At 40.4% G+C, this 21924-nt stretch overlaps 1 protein-coding gene and 1 pseudogene across 6 annotated transcripts in view; both read right to left on the bottom strand.

Annotated features, from left to right (window-relative positions):
- The window catches only part of SH3RF2 (SH3 domain containing ring finger 2), a 145585-nt gene that overhangs the window by 76193 nt on the left and 47468 nt on the right, over positions 1-21924 (bottom strand). For all 6 annotated transcript variants that reach the window (XM_055112745.2, XM_063604663.1, XM_034960717.3 and 3 more), the window contains exons 3-4: positions 5614-5883; positions 1835-1930 (exon numbers count right to left, since the gene is read on the bottom strand). In XM_055112745.2, the coding sequence (XP_054968720.1) occupies positions 1835-1930; positions 5614-5883 (366 nt within the window). The remainder of the gene's footprint in view (positions 1-1834; positions 1931-5613; positions 5884-21924) is intronic.
- Positions 6766-8702, bottom strand: LOC103783406 (MICOS complex subunit MIC27-like; annotated as a pseudogene).

Genomic DNA, 21924 nt, shown 5'->3' with positions numbered 1-21924 from the left:
TAAACATATGTTTAGGACAGGGTCACAGTGAATGGTTTGCTGTTTAAAAAAATTTTTTTCCCCTGGGAGCTCTGATTACCTTCTCAATTATTTTCCATTCATTCACTTGCTAAGCTTTTTTTTTTTTTTTTTTTTTTTAAACAGAGTGCCTGTTCTGTGTTAGGCAAGCCTGTGAAGTACAACTAACACACTCATCAGATATTCAGAGGAAAGAAGCCATTGAGGGTTTAACTACTTGCTGAAATTTTATGGACAAAGTAGGTTTCTATCTGAGCCTTATAAAATAAGTGAAATTTGAACAGGTAAAGAGAATTGGGTGGTGTATCTGAAAGCGGTCCCAGCAAGAGAAAAGGCATTAGGAATGAGAATTAGGAATGAGTTTAGTAGAGACAATAAGAAGACCAGCCTCTCTGGACCCTTCCTCCATCCCTTCCTTCAACACTGATGGAGTAGAGGAGGTACAGAGAACCCTGAAAGCTGTGCAATGCTCTGGGTACACCATTCATTTCAGAACCTGCTTTAGCTCTTATGACTAGAAGAATTGGTTGCTTCTCCTCAATTGTGGTCTGTTCTGTTTCAAACCCTCCAATCCCCAGGGTGGACAGCACGCCTTTTACTTCTTTCATAGCTTTCTACTACTCATTTTTAATGCTTTATGCATGTTAAGCACCCAGTAAATGCAGCTAAACAATGAAACCTCTCTTTTAAATATGTAATGACTTGCTTCAAGCTAAAGTGAGGCTCATGGCTAATGAGGTTAGGCACTGACAGGTTATATTATACTGGAGCTATACATAGCCTAGCATGTTTTCTTTCTTTTTTTTTTAAAGAAGATTTTTCTTTAAAAAACAGAAGTAATAAATATATGCTAATTTCAGAAGATTTAGAAAATACAAGTTGGCAGAAGAAAATGAAAAGCATCTAGAATCTCATCATCTAGTTATCACAAAATGTTAACATTTTGGTACATATCCTTCTCTAGTCCTTTATCCATTTATATAAACACATATATATTTATAAAGCTAGTTCCATATGGTCCAACTTATTTTTTATTGTGATAAAAGACATGTAACATGAAATTTACCTTCTGAACCACTTTTAATTGTACAGTTCAGTAGTGTTAAGTATATTCACACTGTTATGAAACAGATCTTTAGAACTCTTTTATCCAGAAAATCTGAAACTATACCTATTAAACTTTTAAAAAACTTAACAATGAATCATACATCTTTCCATAATATTGAACACTTTATGATATTAAATATTCTCCATATATTTATTCTCCATAAATATTATTCTCCATATTATTCTCCATAAATATTATTCTCCATATATGGATAATATAGTATTATCCATAGAGAGACACTTTTTTCATCACCACAATTTAAAAAAATGAAGTCCTTATTGTTGAATATTTAGAGTATTTCTGTTTTTTTCATAATTATATACCATCACCTAACATTATGGTGAACATTTTTGAATATTTTGTACATCTATCTTTGCATACTTATTTAAATATTTTCTTACAATAAACTCCCAGATGGACTTATTGACTCAAAGGAGGCACACATTTTTAATATTTTTGGTATAAGTTTATTTGAGTTTGCATATGAGAGATTTCACTAATTTACATTCCCATCAGGAGAATAGAAAAGGCTCATTTCCCCAGACTCTTGCCAGAATTGGGTATTATTGTCTGGTATCTTTTCTTTAGAGATTTTAGTTAGTTCTGAAATAAGCCACATAGCAAATAGGAATTGCTCTCAGGCATCACTGTAGCACATGAATATTTCTGTGTATGCGTAAATCAGATGTAGACTTGATACTCACGTACCTCTACAAACAAGATAGGGAAGATGCCTACTTTATCTCCTAACTTGCCTTCTGCCCAGTTCTCATCCACTCGGCTGATCACAGTGATGATATCGTCCTGAAAGAGAAAGTCTCATGGTCAGCATTTACTCTCAATTTCAGGCAGTAAAAGCTCTCAGCAGAGATCAGTTTGGAGTCTCAGATGGTGTAAAGTGTCAGGAATGTAGCTTGTGCTTGATTTATTTGGGAAGTCTTTTTGCTAGAATGAACTTTCTCCATAAAGGGCAGTGTTTGTGTCACTGAGACCATAGGGGGGTAGACATAATTTGGAGAATCAATGGAATCCAATAGGAAAACTTTGAAATGTTTCTAATTTTTAATCACCAGCAGGGTCCAAGCTTTTCATTTAAATTTATTTGATGGAGAAATCAAGATGGAAGCCATAGGGAGAAGCACTTTTAGCTTTGCAAAAAAGAAAAATGAATTTTATGCTCATTATGAAGACTTTCAGAACCTATTCAATTTTTAATGCATCAAACATAAAGCAACTTTTTGTTCAGATTTTTCTTACTATAAAAGGTTATATGTAAATTTGTAGAAACATTTGAAAATACAGATAAGCAAAACAAGGAAAATATTATACCACAATAAAGATACAATCACTGTCAACAGCTTGAATAACACATTTTTTCCAGATTCTTTTCTATCAAGACAAAACATACATACATATAAACATACATATTTTTAAAAAACTTTTCCAAAAACATACACACATGCATACAATAAAGTGCACAAATCTTGAGAAATTTTACATTTGAATATATCCATGAAATCCCTGTTCAGATGAAGGTATAGAATCCTCCCAGCACCCAGAAGGTTCCTTTGTGCCCTTTTCCACCACCTGTTAAGAGGCAACCACTACTCTGACTTCTAGTACTATACATTTATTTTGTCATTATTTTGTTCCTGTACCTCACACAAATGAAGCCATATGGGACACAGTGATTTTTTTAATTTAATGCCATTTTAGAAACACCTTTCCTTGTCCATAAACCATTCATCAAGTTCAACCTGTATATTCATCCACTAAAGACCTTCTGATCTCTCTGACATTCTGTTCCATGGTCCTCAGGAATTAGGATTGATTTAAATTTAAATCTGTTACTGCATTATACCCTTTCTTAGCTTCCCCTTACACAGCGGTACCCAACCTTTTGGCACCAGGGACTGGTTTTGTGGAAGACAATTTTTCCTCAGATGCAGGGGGTAGGAGGTGGGGATAGAGGGTAGGGGATAGGGAATGGTTTCAAGATAAAACTGCTCCACCTCACATTATCAGGCATTAGATTCTCATAAGGAGCACCTAATTTAGATCCCTTGCATGCGCAGTTCACAATAGGTTTCACGCTCCTATGAGAATCTAATGCTGCCACTAATCTGACAGGAGGTGGAGCTCAGGCAGTAATGCGACCCATGGGGAGCAGCTATAAATACAGATGAAGGTTTGCTCACTTGCCCACCTCTCACCGCCTGCTGTGAGGCCCGTTTCCTCACAGGCCACGGACTGGTACTGGTCGGTGGTCCGGGGGTTGGGGGCCCCTGCTCTTACACATGTGCAATTATGCATTTATAGGTTATTCTTTCTTTCTTTCTTTCTTTCTTTTTAAATTTTTAGATGGAGTCTCGCTCTGTTGCCCAGGCTGGAGTGCCATGGCGCCAACTTGGCTCACTGCAACCTCCGCCTCCTGGGTTCAAGCGATTCTCCTGCCTCAGTCTCCTGAGTAGCTGGGATTACAGGCACGCGCAACCACGCCTGACTAATTTTTGTATTTTTAGTAGAGTCGGGGTTTCGCTGTGTTGGCCAGGCTGGTCTCAAACTCCTGACCTCAAGTGATCTGCCTGCCGCGGTCTCCCAAAGTGCTGGGATTGCAGGCGTGAGCCACCGTGCCAGGAGGTTATTATTTCTTTAATGTCGGTCTACCCTATCAGACTATAAACTTCATGTGTGCAGGGCCTGTGTCTGTTTTGTTTATTTTTGTTTTCCCTAGCACCTAACACAGTGGCTCCCTTTTAGTAGTCAGCCAATAAGTATTTATTGAATGCATGCATGCATGAATAAATACATGACGTTGAATAAATTACACAATTTACTGAGCTAGAAAGCACTAGGAAAAGAACAGCTTTGGGAAGGAAGATCTTGAGTTTAATTTGGATATGCTGAGTTTAGACCATGAGATTTCCTAGAAGTCTGTGTATTTCACAGCCTTCCAGAATGGGTCAAATCCTCTCTTTCGGTTTCTTTGTCATAATTTCCCATTTATATGTCTGTTTCTTCCACTAGATTGCCAGCTCAGTGTAGGTAAGAACAATGACTCATCACTTTATCTCCAATGGCCAGCTTGGCACATGGATGGGCTCAAGAAATGAATGAGTGTGTGAAGTAAGTGCCCCAGTTTACAAATTCCCAGAAAGGGTGAGAGAGGCAGACGATGATACTTCCTTATGTCTTCCTCCAGCTGTGTGTCTAATGCCCGGCACAAAGTAAATAATAAATATTTGTGGAATTGAACTGACTTTCCTCTAGCTGTAGTCTAGGTCTACACTTTGCTGTTTGGGCTGTAGAATGACCTTCCTTAGGAGTCTCACTCTGAGGTTCCACGGCAATAATAAAGATCATTATCTCAAAATATGGAGGGCAGAGAGGTTGTCTAGTTTGAGAAAACCTGAAGTAAATCTCCTTTCTGGTAGTGGTGGAATAAAAACATTTTGTAAAACGAAACACCTTGCCTAAGCTATTGTAGCAGTGCCACTTTTTATACTTACATTTGATCTACTTATCACGAGTAGTCAAGAATGAAAATAACTCCAACTGTGGTTTCTATGAGAGATGTGAATGTTTATGGAATAACAAATACTGAATACAGATAGTTAAAGTAGTGTAGACTTTAGTACAACTGTCATTACTTGCAAATGGTGGGGAATCATCTAATGAAAAAGAGAGGCACAAGAAATCTTAGGGTAATTAATGTTTGAAAAATATATCTTGTAAGAGGTTATTTATGTAGAAAGGCACGATTATGTTATTGTGTGTGTCTGGAGTGTTTTGAATGAGATGTTTACAACAAGATAGAATGTAAATGAGTAGAATTAGGTAACCATAACTTGGTTGCAAGAATACCCTGCCACATACATGATAAAGAGGTAGAGGCTGTAGTTTTACATAGCATGTTATCAAATTGTTTCTAATTTTCTGTCCATGTATCGGTGCTTCCCATTACTCTTCCAGGAGAGCAGAGACTGTGACTTATTCACGTCCTATTCCCAGGGCCTTCAAGGAGTAAATGCTCAAAAGTGATAGAATGAATAAATCAAATGTGTTATTCAAGCTGTTGACAGTGATTGTATCTATATCGTGGTATAATATTTTCCTTGTTTTGCTTATCTGTATTTTCAAATGTTTCTACAATGGTTTCAGGATAAATGAATGAATGAATGAGTGAATACTTTTGTAATTACAATAAAAAAGGCTTACAGACTTCTATCACTTATTCGTAGATTTCTCTAGAGATTTCACGTGCATGTAGTTTGAATTGTACACACATATTACATATATATGCACTACATATATACATACGTAATTTATGCACAAAATATATTTTTATGAATAAAATAAATATTAACAATAATATAATATATTTAAAATACAATTTTTTAAAATCAGCAAATATTAAACAAGCAACTCTGTTCTGCTATGGTCTCTACGTGGTCCCAGGTGACTCTGGTGGCCACCCAGAATCCTACCTTGAGGAAGGTCAGGCAATCCTGGTTCTCACTCTTGTCCTTGCCTCGTAGGTCGAAGTTGTAGAGGGCCCTGCAGAGCGGGGGCGGCTGGGGCAGCTGCTTGATGACTTCCACGGAGCTGGCTGGGAAGTTCCCACTGATGCCATTGATTTCCCCCTGGTACCAATTCTCATCAAGCTGTCTCCGGAGAAGGATGATATCTCCCTTATTAAACCTTAGGTCACCAGGATTCTGCCCTCTGTAGTTGCATAAGGCCTTTGCTCGAGGCACCTGCAATGGCACAGACCAATAAGATATGTACTCAGCTTAGAGTCTAGAGGAACAGAAGATACAAGCATTCCCCCTTTTATTGTACTTTGCTTTAATATGCTTTGCAAATATTGAGTTTTTTACAAATCAAAGGTTTATGGCAACCTGTGTTAAATAGGTCTATCAGCGCCATTCTTCCAACACCATGTGCTCACTTTGTGTCTCTGTGTCACATTCTGGTAACTGTTATTAACTTTAAATATTTTAAACTTTTTCATTATTATTATATCTGCTATGGTGATCTGTAATCAGTGATCTTTGAGGTTACTATTGTAATGTCTCGGGGGGCGCCACAAACTTTGCCCATACAAGACAGCAAACTTCGTCGATAAATGTTTGTGTTCTGACTGCTCCACAAACTGGTCATTTTCCCATCTCTCTCCCTCTCCTTGGGCCTCCCTATTCTCTGAGACACAAAAATATTAAAATGAGGCCAATTAATCACCCTAAAATTGCCTACAAGTGTTCAAGTGAAAGGAAGAGTTTCACATCTCTCACTTTAAATCAAAAGCTAGAAATGATTAATCTTAATGAGGAAGGCATGACTAAAGCTGAGATAGGCCAAAAGCTAGGCCTCTTGTGACAAACAGTCAAGTTGTGAATGCAAAAGAAAAGTTCATGAAGGAAATCAGAAGTGCTACTGCAGTGAATACATAAATGATAAGTAAGTGAATCAGCCTTATTGCCGATATGGAGAAAGTTTGACTGGTTTGTATAGAAGATCAAACCAGACACAACAGACCCTCAAGCCAAAGCCTAATCAAGATCAAGATCCTAACTTTCTTTAATTCTATGAAGGCTGAGAGAGATGAGGAAGCTGCAGAAAAAAAGTTTGAAGCTGGCAGAGATAGTCTGAGGTTTAAGAAAACAAGCTGTCTCTATAACATAAAAATGCAAGGTGAAGCAACAAGCCATCAATATTGAGGCAAGACCCACCACCAGCGAGAAGATTACAACTTGCTGAAGGCTCAGATCATCATTAAGGTTTTTTTTTTAGTAATAAAGTATTTTAAATTAAGTTAGATATATTGTTTTTTAGGCATAATGCTATTGCACACTTAATAGACTACAGCATAGTGTAAACACAACTTTTTTGTTTTCTTTTCTTTCTGAGATGGAGTCTTGCTCTGTTGCCAGGCTGGAGTCCAGTGGTGTGATCTCGGCTCACTGCAACCTCCACCTCCCGGGTTCAAGTGATTCTCCTGCCTCAGCCTCCCGACTAGCTGGGATTACAGGCACACACCACCACACCTGGCTAATTTTTTGTATTTTTGGTGGAGACGGGGTTTCACTATGTTGGCCAGGATGGTCTCGATCTCCTGACCTCATGATCCACCCACCTTGGCCTCCCAAAGGGCATTACAGGCGTGAGCCACCATGCCCAGCCAAATACAACTTTTATATGCACTGGGAAATAAAAAAAAATGTTTGACTTGCTTTATTATGGTATTAGCTTTATTGTGGTGGTCCAAAACTGAACCTACACTATCTCTGGGGCATACCTGCATAATACTTTTTTTTCCCATAAAACATGGATATTTTATTCCAGCTCTAGGAAATGGAAAAAAAGAGGGAAACACATCTTTCTACACACCATTCTAATTTAACTGACATTAATTAGGGAAAGCTAGAGCAGAAATATATGATTATACATATAAATATGTATGTCTTTATACATACATATATGCATTTTCAGATTTTAGTCTCACTGGAGTTTATGTCTTTTTTTTTTTTTAAATATGGCCCCTAAAGCTCATTAAATTCAAGCTAATACTTCTACCTAAGTCTCCTCATCAATCATTTAATATTGTTTGCATTGCATTCACAGTTTGTGTGTTAACCACTTATGCAATTTATCAAATTGCACATTTGGAGAGGTAAGGGAAAAACTTGGTTTGAATAATACTCTATGTATCAGTTACCCATTACATGATTTTTTTCATCATTATTTGCAACTTCATACATCTTGCAGTTTTCTATGTAGTCTCTCTATGCAGTCTACTTCAGGTTCCAGTGCTATACTTGTCTATATGTTCTGGGTGGGACCACCTGTGATCCATGAACTTGGGGTCAGGCATAAACTGTGTAGCACCTGAGGTGGATTCTGATTTGGTGTTTGCTTCAGAGCTGAGTTCTGTTGGCAAGGGCACTGAGCGTTTCAAGATGTGAGTTGTCTTTGCAGGTACTTCTATTTCGGCGGGGGATCCTAGCTTAATTTTTTTTCTTTAGGTTTAGGGAGTGACTCTTTCTTTGCTGCTTTTTGTCCACAATGATTTAACTGCTTCAAAAATTTGCTGGCTTGTAGCATATACCTTTTTCCCTGTTACCTTAGCAATTATTACTGACTGAACTGGGTAGCAAACAGTTGCTCATAACGTGGCCAGTCCCAGAGGATAAGTAATTTTCTTAAACTTAAAACCTTTTCTCGCTGAAATCAAGCCCGCCAATCCTGAAACCGTAATAACTCCCATTTTCGAAAGAAAATCTCGAGGAGGATTCTTCAGATAGACATAAGCATCTTTCCCAAATTGTACTGTATCCATTATCCCATTTTTCACAAAGACATAAACACCCTTGCACCAGCCAGTATAATGACCAGTTGCAGTGTAGATGGAAGCAAAGCCCGTTTGTAAATGACCAGGCTGCTCTTCAACATATTTAGACTGGAGCGGTGGTGCAATATATACGGGGAGCTGCTCTGGTTTCACTAGCTGCTTTTTGGATTCCTCTTCTTTGGTTGCATGTACACTTACAGATGCATGTATCAGACTTGCAGGCATGGTTGTCAGTTTTCCCATCTACTAGCAGGGTGAAAATCTGAAACACTGACAATGGTAAACGCTGGGGAGAATGAGGAGCGACAGGAAGTCTCATTCATTGCTGGGTGATGAAATAACCTGTACAACAAATGCCCGTGATACGAGTTTACCTGTGTAACAAACCTTCACATGTACACCTGAACCCTGATGACCGCCATGTCTATGACCCTTTTGGCCAAGGTTTTCAGACGACACCTGCATAACATTAATAACTAATTACCGAGCACTTCCTATGTGCTAAGTGTGTATGTGGATCATCTCATTTAATCTAGGCAGCCCTTGGAGATAGACACGCATTATCCCCATTTATAAGGTAGGGTGACAGAGACACAGAGTGGTTTATTAACTTGCATAAGATGACACAACTGGGAAATGGCAGACATGGGACATGAACTCAGATTACCTGATGCTAGAACCCCTTTTCTTAATCACTACCCAAGGAACAGGGCCGTGAACTTGACTCTACGTCTACGAGATGGGAGTCAGTGACTCTTTCTGGGTCTGAATACTGATTTTGAATTCTGGCTCTACTTCTTTCCTTTTGTGTAATCATGGCTAAGTTACTTAATCTTTCTTAAACTGTATTCATTTATAAAATGAGCATTTGGATCATTAGGAAGCTCAACTGAGACAAAGAAACAATTAGTCAGATCAATCGTCAGTTTTTAAAAAAAAATCAGCTCAAGCATAATCGTTTGTCAAATCAGTTGTCTAAATAATTATTTCAGTCAAATGCATTTTTACTAATTGAAATTGTTTTTTTCACATAGAAGTGGCCTCACTCCAGTCTTGCTTGAAGTCTGCTGGGTAAACTGCAAGTTCTAACAGACTAAGAGGAAGTGCTTCAGTCACCTAAGGTCGTATTTTATTTTGTGTTTTCCAAGCAGTGGGATTATGTAATCACCTCTCATTGTAGCAGCCTTCCTGTTCATAATCTTGCTATTCATGCAATGGGGTATAGAGAGGCATTAATTTAGGTCTTCATGGATCTCCTGAATCTGCAATGATCATTTGAAAGAAGAATTCCGAGCAGCTTAGTGGTAGAGATAAGACCGAACATTACTTTGCTGATGGAATGGTGGAGGTGTCCTTTTCTGCTGGTCCCCAGATAAGTAAGGAGACCCCAGGGGTGAAAAAAATCACAGAAACACAGCTCATCCCCAGGAAACTGGTGGACAAATGAGCAAAGATATATGTGCTAGCGGGTTTAACATAATACTGTGGAATAAACAGGGAATTGGTTGAATAAATTATTATATACCCATACCCATACAATGAAAAACTTTGCAGTCATTAAAATTGATGTTTTTCTATAATTAATAATATTGAGCATTACTGATAATATACCATTAAGTGTAACAGAAGAGGTTAAGAATAATTATGTAGACTAGTTTTTCATTATAAATACACATGTATATTTTTATCTAGGGAAAATGCTAGATGACTGTATGCCAATATTTTAGAAGTGGTTATCTCTAAGTGGTGAGATTTTTGAATACTGAAAAAACACTTTTTTTCCTAAGTGCTTAGCTGTGTTCTCTAACTTTTCTATAATAAAATAATTGTATTGCTTATTAAAGTTGGACAGTTAGAAAATGAATGAAGTTAGTGGATGAGAGGTAAAAGGTATGAGAGGAATTTAGAAAGTAAGCCAAGCTGAGTAGGATAAGCAAACTATGCAACTACCTTTTTTGGGGAAGGTGTTCCCTACCTGAGAAATAAGCACGTAAAAGCTGGATGAGAATGGGTTTCTGGGGAATGACCCAAATCTGTTAGACCCCTGGGGTTGGGTACATCAGGGAACAATAATTTCTCCTCCATATTTCTTCCTCTCAATTTTCCATTGTAATATCACATTTTTCTGGGTACATGACTACCTGGAATATTGGTCACATTTTTAGCCTTTCTGGTGATTAAGTCCAGGCCAGTGTGGGAGTAAGCAACCTTTAGGAAGCATCCTTCCAGAGTTTTCTTTTCCTCTCCTCCATCTTGCTATGTGGAATGCAGACATGATCCCTAGAGCTCTAGCTGCCATCTTGAATACTGAGGACGAGGGCCACACCTAATAGGGAAGGAGCCTGGGTTTCAGAGCTTCCGCACCCATCCTGGATTACTTCACATCCAGACTTTTGGTGGAGAGCTAAATAAACTTCCACCTTGCTGAATGAATTGTGAGGCTTTTTTTTTTTTTTTTTTAATGAAAAACAGAAAAGAGAAAAGGAAAGAAAGGGAGAATGAGAAGATAAAGAAGAAAAGATCTAAGCCCCTTTAGATTTGCATAATGATAATATCAATAGCTAACCTTTACTGAGTGCTTCTTTCTTGTGCCAGATTCTTTGCTAAGTGCTCTAATTCTCTTTGCTAAGCACTCTCTAATTCTCACAACAACCTTTGAGGTGTGTATTATTTCAAATGTCAATTTTTAGATTAAAAAACTGAGGATCAGAAAATGATATAGTTTGGCTGTGTCCCCACCCAAATCTCAACTTGAATTCCCACGTGTTTGGGAGGGGCCTGGTGGGAGGTAATTGAATCATGGGGGCAAATCTTTCCTGTGCTGTTCTCATGATTGTGAATAAAAGTCTCATGAGATCTGATGGGTGTATCAAGGGTTTCCGCTTTTGTTTCTTCCTCATTTTCTCTGGCTGCTGCCATGTAAGAATTGCCTTTCACCTCCTGCCATGATTCTGAGGCCTCCCCATCCATGTGGAACTGTAAGTCCAATTAAACCTCCTTTTCTTCCCAGGCTCAGGCATGTCTTTATCAGTACATGAAAATGGACTAATACAATAAATTGGTACAAGTAGAGTGGGGTGTTGCTGAAAAGATACCTGAAAATATGGAAGCAGCTTTGGAACTGGGTAACAGGCAGAGGTTGGAAAAATTTGGAGGGCTCAGAAGAAGACAGCAAAATGTGGGAAAGTTTGGAACTTCCTAGAGACTTGTTGAATGACTTTGACAAAAATGCTGATAGTGATATGAACAATAAGGTCCAGGCTGAGGTGGTCTCAGATGGAGATGAGAAACTTGTTGGGAACTGGAGCAAAGGTGACTCTTGTTATGTTTCAGCAAAGAGACTGGCAGCATTTTGCACCTGCCCTAGAGATTTGTGGAACTTCAAACCTGAGAGAGTTGATTTAGCGTATCTGGTGGAAGAAATTTCTAAGCAGCAAAGCATTCAAGAGGTGACTTGGGTGCTGTTAAAGGCATTCAGTTTTATAAGGGAAACTAAGCATAAAAGTTTGGAAAATTTGCAGTCTGACAATGTGATAGAAAAGGAAATCCCATTTTCTGAAGAGAAATTGAAGCCCGCTGCAGGCTGCAGATATTTGCATAAGTAATAAGCTGAGTGTTAATCCCCAAGATGACAGGGGGGTGGGGGGAACATGTCTCCAGGGCATGTCAGAGGTCTTCATGGCAGCCCCTCCCATCACAGGCATGGAGGCCTGGGAGGAAAAAGTGGTTTCATGGGCCGGGCCCAGGGTCCCTGTGCTGTGTTCAGCCTAGGGACTTGGTGCCCTGTATCCCAGCTGCTCCAGCTGTGGCTGAAAGGGGCCAATATAGAGCTTGGGCCATGACTTCAAAGGGTGCAAGCCTCAAGCCTTGGCAGCTTCCACTTGGTGTTGAGCCTGCAAGTACACAGAAGTCAAGAATTGAGGTTTGGGAACCTCTGCCTAGATTTCAGAAGATGTATGGAAACACCTGGATGTCCAGGCAGAATTTTGCTGCAGTGGTGGGGCTGTCATGGAGAACCTCTGCTAGGGCAGTGCAGAAGGAAAATGTGGGGTCAGAGCCCCCCCAACAGAGTCCCTACTAGGGCACTGCCTAGTGGAGCTGTGAGAAAACGGCCACCATCCTCCAGACCACAGAATGGTAGATCCACTGACAGCTTTCACTATGTGCCTGGAAAAGCTGCAGACACTCAACATCAGCCTGTGAAAAGCAGCTGGGAGGAAGGCTGTACCCAAGCTGCCCAAGACCATGGGAACCTACCTCTTGCATTAGCGTGATCTGGATGTGAGACACAGAGTCAAAGGAGATAATTTTGGAAGCTTTAAGATTTGACTGCCCCACTTGATTTTGGACTTGCATGGGGCCTGTAGCTCCTTTGTTCTGGCCTATTTCTCCCATTTGAAATGACTGTATTCACCCAATGCCTGTACCCCCACTGTATCTAGGAAGTTACTAACCTGCTTTTGATTTTACAGGCTCATAGGTGAAAGGGACTTGCCTTGTCTTGGATGAGACTTTGGACTATGGACTTTTGAGTTAATGCTGAAATGAGTTAAGACTTTGGGGGACTGTTGTGAAGGCATGATTGGTTTTGAAATGTGAGGCTGTGAGATTTGGGAGGGGCCAGGGGCAGAATGATATGATTTGGCTCTGTCCCCGCCCAGATCTCATCTTGAATTCCCACATGTTGTGGGAGGGACCCAGTGGGAGGTAATTGAATCACGGGGGCAAGTCTTTCCTGTGCTGTTCTTATGATAGTGAATAAGCCTCATGAGATCTGATGGTTTTAAAAAGAGGAGCTCCCCTGCACAAGCTCTCTCTGCCTGCTGTCATCCATGTAAGATGTGACACGCTCCTCCTTGCCTTCTGCCATGATTGTGAGGCTTCCCCAGCCATGTGGAACTATAAGTCCAATTAAACCTTTTTCTTTTGTAAATTGCCCAGTCTTGGGTATGTCTTTATCAGCAGTGTGAAAACAGACTAATACAAAAAATTTAAAAGTTGCCCAAGTTCACAAAGCTAGAAAATAATGAATTTAGGATTTGAACTCAGTATCCCCAAGCCCAAGCCTGCAATTCTTCTTCTTTTTTTGAGACAGGGTCTCACTTTGTCACCCAAGCTGGAGTGCAGTGTCATGGTCTTGGCCTCTGTAGCCTCAACCTCCCAGGTTAAGTGATCTTCCTGCCTCAGCCCCCTAAGTAGCTGTGACTACAGGTGTGCACCACCACGCCTGGCTAATTTTTTTTGTATTTTTTGCAGAGACGGGGTTTCACCATGTTGTTCAGGCTGGTCTCAAACTCCTAAGCTCAAGTGATCCACCTGCCTCGGCCTCCCAAAGTGCTAGGATTATAGGCGTGAGGCATTGCACCAGGCCTGTTTCTTAAAATATAATCTGTGGTTTCCCTGTATGAGAATCTGGGAGGTGTTAAAAATGTGAATGCCTTTATCCCACCCCTGACTGATTTGATCAGAATCTCTTGGAGCAGGATTCAAGTAGCTGCATTTTTATCAAGCTCCCTCACCAAGTTTGATGCTACTGTAGGTCTAAGCTATATCTTATTCTAACTCAAATGGGGGCAATGAATGGAGTTTTGACATAGGCTATAGGCTTTGTAAATTGCTAGCTTGCTTTCTTTCTTTTCTTTTTTCTGAAAGATATTTGCAGTGCAAATAGCTTACATATTTTAATGACTTACTGAGAGAGCATATTAAACTAAAATTGCACAAAATGCTCAAATTGCTTTGAAGGTGCCTAAACCTTGAAACCCTAAAATAGTACTAATTGCCTATTTTCATCTTTTCTCCATCTCCCCTCAACATAAATAAATATTGTGGAAATGAATTATATATAGATTCTATTGTTAACAAGAAGACCCTCTTTCTTCTTTTTCTCCATTTTGGATAATCCCTCCTCTGGTAGTCTCATTTCAATGTTCATACTCACAGAACACATTGGCTTCCATAGTGCAAAGCAGGGCAGAGGGAAGCAGGAAGCGGTGGAGCGAGGGGAAGAGAGAGGGAGAGAGTGAATGACTCTGAAGAGGAAAGGAAATTAACATTTATTGGGGTTCTGCCAGGCCACAGACATTTTTCTTACATTATTGCACTACTGCACTTTCCATGTATTATCTCATTCATATGCTCTCAAAACCCTATGAAGTAGATAGTATTATCCTATTTTATGATGAGGAAACAGAAGTTCTGATATGGGAAATGTCACCAAACAAGGTCACACAGCCAGTGTATGGCAGATCCAAGATTGGCTGAGGCTTGTTTGACCTGAAAGCCTGGGTGTTTTTACCATTCTCATTGTCTGCCATCCACCTGAAGTCACCTAGCATGTTTTTCCATCATAAAACTCATTTGGGGCTCTGTTTTGTAATCAAAATCTTAATCGAATGTGAATGCAGTTTGCTTGCTGCTGGCTGTAATAGCATGAATTATTGAACTCTAGAGCTTTCACATAAAAGTTAAGCATCTGAAGAGACTCAGCTGGTTGATTCTATCCAGTCCCCCACTGCTCTCTCAAGGGAAAAAGATTCCAAGTTCCACATTAGCTCTCACCTGTTGTATTGTTGGCACTAGCTTTTCTCACCCATCATTGTTTTCTGTCTCTACAGATGCAGGGGCGAGAAGGCACAGGAATAAAGTTTGTGTGGAGATCTCACAGTCAGGTCATCACCAAACTCTTTTTCCTTGTGTATACCTAAAATGCTTTCCTTTTCTGATATTTAAAAAGCTCAAGACTCTATGCTTTTGTAATTCACCTTTTCATTTGTCTCCTCAGTAGGGTCTGGAAGCCACAAGAGGAATCATTTTGATAGAAAGATAATGCATAGGCTTCAGAGACAAGAGCTTGCAGGCACTTTAGTAATAAAATTATGTTGTTGCTTTGCCAAGCATCCCCTTCTGTGAGGAACCACCTGTTCTCTCCTTACCTTCTGAGAGGCAGGTTATTCACCCTGGCCACATCATACACACAAGGGTACGTGGGCCAGGCTAGCCAGTTAGAATATCCCAAACCCTCAGCACAGTGATGAGGCATGTGCCTCAATCAGGGATAATTAGTATTTTCTCTGAGATTTGATATACAGATACTGAGAAATAATCTCTATTGCTTTTGAATTATGAGCCTTCAGGTTGTGGACTTTGGACCACCAGTGCAATATAGTGTAGTTCAATGTTGGCTATTATATTGGTGATATTTCCCAACCAGTAGACGCACTTTCCTGAAAGAAGCTGTAGAAGGCAGCAGAACTAGATATAGCAAGCTAGATAGGCAACTAGATAGCTAGAGCCCTGACAATAAAATCTGAACTCCTAGATTAAATGGTGCCTGGTTATTCAGTTAGATGAGATCTCCAATCCTCTATATCCCCAATTTACTGTTGATTACTTAAATTACTTGGAGTTATTTTTTGACACTTGAAACTGGACCAGTCCTAACCAGCACATATTTGAAACCCAGAAACAACCAACTTCATAAAAATGTAATATCCAAATAGCAAAATTCAGAAACAGCAGGACGTTCAGCTGCTAGTGAGCCCTGAGTTTATTTCCAATTTTAAAAATAAAGGGAGGTAAAGGCTGATAACAGGGTAAAAGAAAAGGAATGTAAGTGGAGTAGAATCAACCACAGTGACACATACAAGGGAAAAAGCAGAGCTGAGATGAGAACTCAACCTGCTACTGTGTAACAAGCTCTTTGACACACCCTGGCAGTGCTTCCCACCAATTTAGAAAGGTTGGCCTGGTTCTCTCTACTCCTTGCATCAGGTGGGACAAACATCAATATGCTGAGCTAATGGCTTATCAATGGTTTACTTCCCTGAGCTGGTCATGAGATTGCCCATCACTGGAGAATGCAGCCCAAAACCAAAACCATCCTGGCCTTTGACTCAAGTTATGTATCATTTCCCAGGCTAAGTTATCTGCTGCTGGAGAATTCGGGATTTGTGTCTGAAGCATCTCTGCCTCTCTATCTTTGAACACTGTACACAAGTAGGTGTTTAAGAAATGCTTGATGAATGAATGAGTGAATTGCTCTGAAAACATTCAGGAATTACTGTTCTCAGATACATAGAATGCATGCAAGGTTAATACAAATGGCTGATAAGAATTACTCAAGTGCAGATCTATTGGATGAGCTAGGGAAAAGAAGGATTGTTTTCATCATGTTTTCTAAACATCCCCCAATTTTAATGATCTGGTGTTATACACACATACACAAAGGTTCCATACTCAAAAAGTTAGGCATCACTGAATCAGCAAAATCACACAGGTTTCTTTGCTGACTCGCTTTTCAGAAGTTTTATTTTGTGAACGTGATTTGCATAATTGCATCTGGGGCACTTTGCTGGAAGAGCCCACGTGTCTTGGGAATGCTGGGCAAGGGAAATGTAACTTTCCCTGTGGGTTCACTCCACTGATAAGGTAAGGGGTCAAAAATTGTACTGTACCCTAACTTTGTAGTTGCTGCTTAACCAACGAAGCCACTGTGCCTCCTTCGCTCATAGTGATAATCTTTTTGGAGCAGATTTGTTGGGGGAAATAGAGTAAATATTAGAAAGGGCTGGTTAGCCCTTGTGTATGTTTTCTCTTCTCTGATAAGGAGGGAGACACTATGCAAACCCCAGTGCTCACCCAACAGGAGGATCAGATCCACCTGGCCTTGGCAAATCCCACATGATCCACTTCTGGGTGCTTGAGATCAGCAGAAAGCTCACAGTGATCTTACCAAGTGGAAATCCCTAAATCCGACATTCAGATTTGAGACCAGTTTTATGAGACACTCTGCGTGAGTTTTTTGTTTTTGTTTTTTTTTCATAGAAAACTTTACTTCAGGAGAGGTACTAGGATGCAATAGTTAAGAACTCATGTTAGAATCAAGTGGGATGTTTGTTTGCATTCTGGCTTTTGTAAATTTGGCCAAAACATTTAGCATCCCTGATCCTTAGTTTGGACTATCCACAAATTGGGGCTAATACTATTATTTCCCTGTGCAGCAAACTCAGCGAGTCTGGGTTATCCAAACCCTGCATATTCTGCCAAAAGTTTTGGCTCTTGCCTGGGAGATAACCTCTAAGTCCTTAGAATATTTTGGCTGATCAGAGAGACTTTGTCTACCTGGAGGCCTTGGGTCACACGAGATAGTCTAAGCTAACAATGTGATTTATGGTGGGGGCTCTGGGCCAAGCGGTAGAAGCTCGACCTCTGGAGGGGCTGGAGACTGAGGGCAGCCACATGGGTGGTCTGAGATGGTAAATGTCATCACACAATGAAATCTCCAGTAAAATCCTGGACAGAAAGTCTCTGGTAAAAAGAAATGCTGTCTGCATGACTCCACTGGGAGAGGACAACTGGAAGCTTTATGGAAGCTCCTGGACTCTGCCCTAATGTGCCTTTTCCCACTGCTGACTTTAACTTATATTCTTTCACTGGAATAAACTATAACCATGAGTATAATGGCTTTGCTGAGTTGTGTGAGTCCTTCTAGTGAATAACTGAAAGTGAAGGTGATCTTGGGACCCCTGAGCACACTTCCTCATGGTTTTGGAGACGATTAATGTGATAAACAATGTAGAATACTTAGTGGAATGCCTGGAAAATAATAAGTGCTCAATAAATAAGGAAGCTTAGGAGAGAGGGGTAATAGGCCTGCTGTTATAGCTTCTGGTCTGACTTCCCAGCTCTAGTCATCATTCATTCCTTTTTTGCTTTCAACAAATATTTTTTGAGTGCCGACCATGCTAGGTATGGTCAAGACCCTTCATGGAGCTTACAATCTAGTTGAGGAAACAAAGATCAGACTTATAAACACACATAAATATATAATTGCAAGCTGGAGTAAATGTTATAAAGGAAAAGAATTATGTTATGACCTCATGGGAAGTCAGAGACTTGAGGGATGGAAAGGAACCCAACGTAGGGAAGATTCTCTTTATTAGCTGCTTATTTATATCTGAAATTCTATTATGTTGTGTGACTTTTGTTATGTGTTTCTCTCTTTATTTGTTTTAATGTTTTCTCCATTGTATGTTCTCACTGATATGTGGGAGCTAAGCTATGAGGATGCAAAGGCATAAGAATGATACAATAGACTTTGGGGGCTTCGGGGGAAGGGTGCGAGGGATAAAAGAACTCAAATAAGGTGCAGTATATATTGCTCAGGTGATGGGTGCACCAAAATCTCACAAATCACCCCTAAAGAACTTACTCATGTAACCAAACTCCACCTGTACCCCAATAACTTATGGAAAAAAATTTAAAACAAAGAAAAAATATTTTCCTGTTTTCTCATTCCTGGACTATATCAGCAAGTGTCTCTCTCTTTCTCTCCCCTCAGTCTTTTGCTTTGGCCTCTCTTCTTCCAGTCTTTGGTAGAATGCTAAGACATCATAGGCTCCCTTTTCCTTCTTTACCTAACTCCTGCCACTTTGAGTCTGTGGGCATGACATCCCTTCCTTCCTTCTTCAAGCCAATATTCATCAAACACTCAGAATATGCCAGCCTTTATCTCCTGGTCCCTCCTTCATCAGTTCCAGGGTTCTGCAGCAGGTAAAAGGGAAGGAAGTAGGAGTTTACATCACCTGGGCAGAGAAAGAGCTGCTTATAGTCAGTAGAGCATTTTCAGGGCTGCCATTGGCGTATTTTCATTTTTTCCTCCAAACATTTCCCTGAGATTTCTTTGAGGTGATCTCATTTCCCTATCCTAGGAGGTAATCCAAGATATGTCTAGAGCCATATCCCTGGCTCCAAACATAAGCTGGTTCTCAATAAATAGCTTGGGATTGTTTTTGAAATGGGCTAGATGCCAATGCCCAGAGCTGTTCAATGGGATAGGACTGAACTCCCCAGGGAAGCAAAAGATTTCCGTCACCATCTCTTCTCCACCAGGGCACAGGGCACCTGTGGAGAAGGGCAAGGGGTACGTGGGAGCCTGAAGGATGAGGGAAAGCGCCATCTCATTCAGCCTGGAAGGTAGTTCTGCCCTCTTTCATTATCCCCCTTTCCAGATTGAGCTTTTCCAATAGGTGTGGCACGTGGTGGGTGAGTCTTTTTCCATATGGTTTGAGAAACTGAGCCAAATACACCATGCAGAGTGAGAAAAAATGAGTCAAACAACCCTCCCACCACTACTTCTCCCCTGGCTTAGAGGAAAAGCAAAGCTCTGGTTGCCCTACCCCGGCTTTCTCCTCTGAGAGGTTTTTGGAGCTGAAGGAGGAATGACTAATGACGTGGAGGTTTCTCCTCATGCGACCAGCTGGCCTGGGGGCTGGAGGTGGCCCCTGAACGTGATTTACAACTTATACACTGTGTCCTTGAATGAGGTACTGAACCTCTCTGGGCCTGTTTCCTCAACTGCAAAGTGAAGAAGATGATTTTTACCATTCTTCCCAACTCTAAAGATAACAGACATTTATTTATTTATTTATTTATTTATTTATTTATTTATTTAAGACAAGTCTTGCTCTGTTGCCCAGGCTGGAGTGCAGCAGTGCAATCATTGCTCACTGAAGCCTCAAACTCCTGGGCTCAAGAGATCCTCCTGCCTCAGCCTCCAAAGTAGCCAGGACTACAGGCACATGACACCATGCCCAGCTAATTTTTATTTTTGTTTTGTAGAGATGGGGTCTTGCTATATTGCTCAGGCTGGTCTCAAATGCCTGGGCTCCCTCTTCAGCCTCCCAAAGTACTGGGATTATAGGCATGAGCCACTGTACCAGACCCAGAGCTTTTTAAAGGTGAATTATGAAAGCTCCAGGAGTATCTTTAAAATACATCAGAAATAAAGGTGACAGGTGAGATGAAACCAAATTGGCAAAATGGTAATAACTGTTGAAACTTTAGTCATGGGTAGAAGGCAGTTCATTACATTCTCTGCTTTTCATTATTCTATAGAGTTGATTATTCTCTCCACTTTTGTGTATGTGGTCCTCCTCAAAATTGCCAGTGAGGTAAAGGTGCCACAAGCTGATAGGCTGTCGTGTGAGGAATGAAGTGACTGTAAATACTCCCAGGCCCTTGGGGAGAATGACCTTGAAGAGAAGATCTGAAGGAGCTGGGCTTGTCCTCAATTGTCAAAAAGTTACATCTTGATTTCAAGTGGTTTACTTCTTAATTAATCTCCATCTTTTAAGATTTACAAGTTTGTGTGTGTGCGTATTTATACTTATTTGCAGTTTAATTTTGTGATACCAAAAGAAAAAGCCTAGCATGACCCTTGTTGGAGACCACAAGCCCTGGGAAGTTGGACTTCTTCCCTCTCAGTTCAGTTGTCCCTGAAGCCAAGACTTTTTTCTTTTTTGAGATAGGGTCTTGCTCTGTTGTCCAGGCTGGAATGAAGTGGTGTGACCATGGCTCACTGAAGCCTGGTCCTCCTGGGCTCAAGCGATCCTCCCACCTTGGCCTCCCAAATAGCTGGGGCTATAGGCATGTGCCACCATGCTCAGCTAATTTTTTAATTTTTAGGAAAGACTGGGTCTTGCTATGTTGCCCAGGCTGGTCTTGAACTCTGGGCTCAAGCCATTCTCCTGCCTCTGCCTCCTAAAGTGCTGGGATTACAGGCAGGAGCCACCATGCCCAGCTGAAGCCAAGATTTTTAATCACCAAGACCTTCTGCAAATCTGAAGTTTGCCTCTTTCAAATAAAAATTCAGAGCATTCTTCTCATTTATACCAAGTGAAATAGACATGACCTTGGAGAAGAAGTGCGCTGCCTGCCTATAGAGCTGAACTTCATGGAAGGAGTGAGTGGCTGTGCATCAGAGGGGTGCTAGAGACTCACACACCATTTGTCCACTGGACATAAGGTCATTTCTTTCAACAAAAAGTCTGAACTTAGGGAAACCTCCTGAAAGTCTCCAAGAAATGGGAAAGATCACTGATGGGTAAGTTATAGAAGTTATTTGCAATCATTTTTCACTCTGAGATAGAGCCAAAAGTCTTCCTTAGGAATATGAGATATGGCGGAATACGTGACAGTTCTCTTTTCCATAAGGTTTTATCCACATAGGTGCCAATATCTTTGGCATTGTTCACTGGGTCTTTTGTATCTTTATCTTCAGAAAGCCTTTCCTATCTCCTTCCCCAAAGGCTGGGTTGGGTCTTCCTCTTTTGTAAGCCATTGCACCCTATACTTCCCCTATCATAACACTCATCACCCTGCGTTGCAACTGCTGTTTTACTTGTCTGTCTGCACACCAGATTGTGAGCTCTGTAGCAGCAGGCTGTATGACTTATTCATCTTTATACTCGCTACATCTACTCATTCATTCAACAAAAAAGTACTGAGTGCCTACAATAAATGAGACATACATAATACCTGCCTTTATGGGACTTATATTCTAGTAGCATCTAGTAAGCACTCATTTATTTGTTAAACAAACAAATGGATGAGTAAATCAATAAATGAATATTAAATCACACTATGCCAGTTAAACCCAACCCAA

Source organism: Pan paniscus, chromosome 4 (assembly GCF_029289425.2).
Source record: "Pan paniscus chromosome 4, NHGRI_mPanPan1-v2.0_pri, whole genome shotgun sequence".
NCBI lineage: Eukaryota > Metazoa > Chordata > Mammalia > Primates > Hominidae > Pan > Pan paniscus.
Note: the sequence above shows the minus strand (reverse complement) of the source record. Positions and strands in the feature narration are given on the sequence as shown.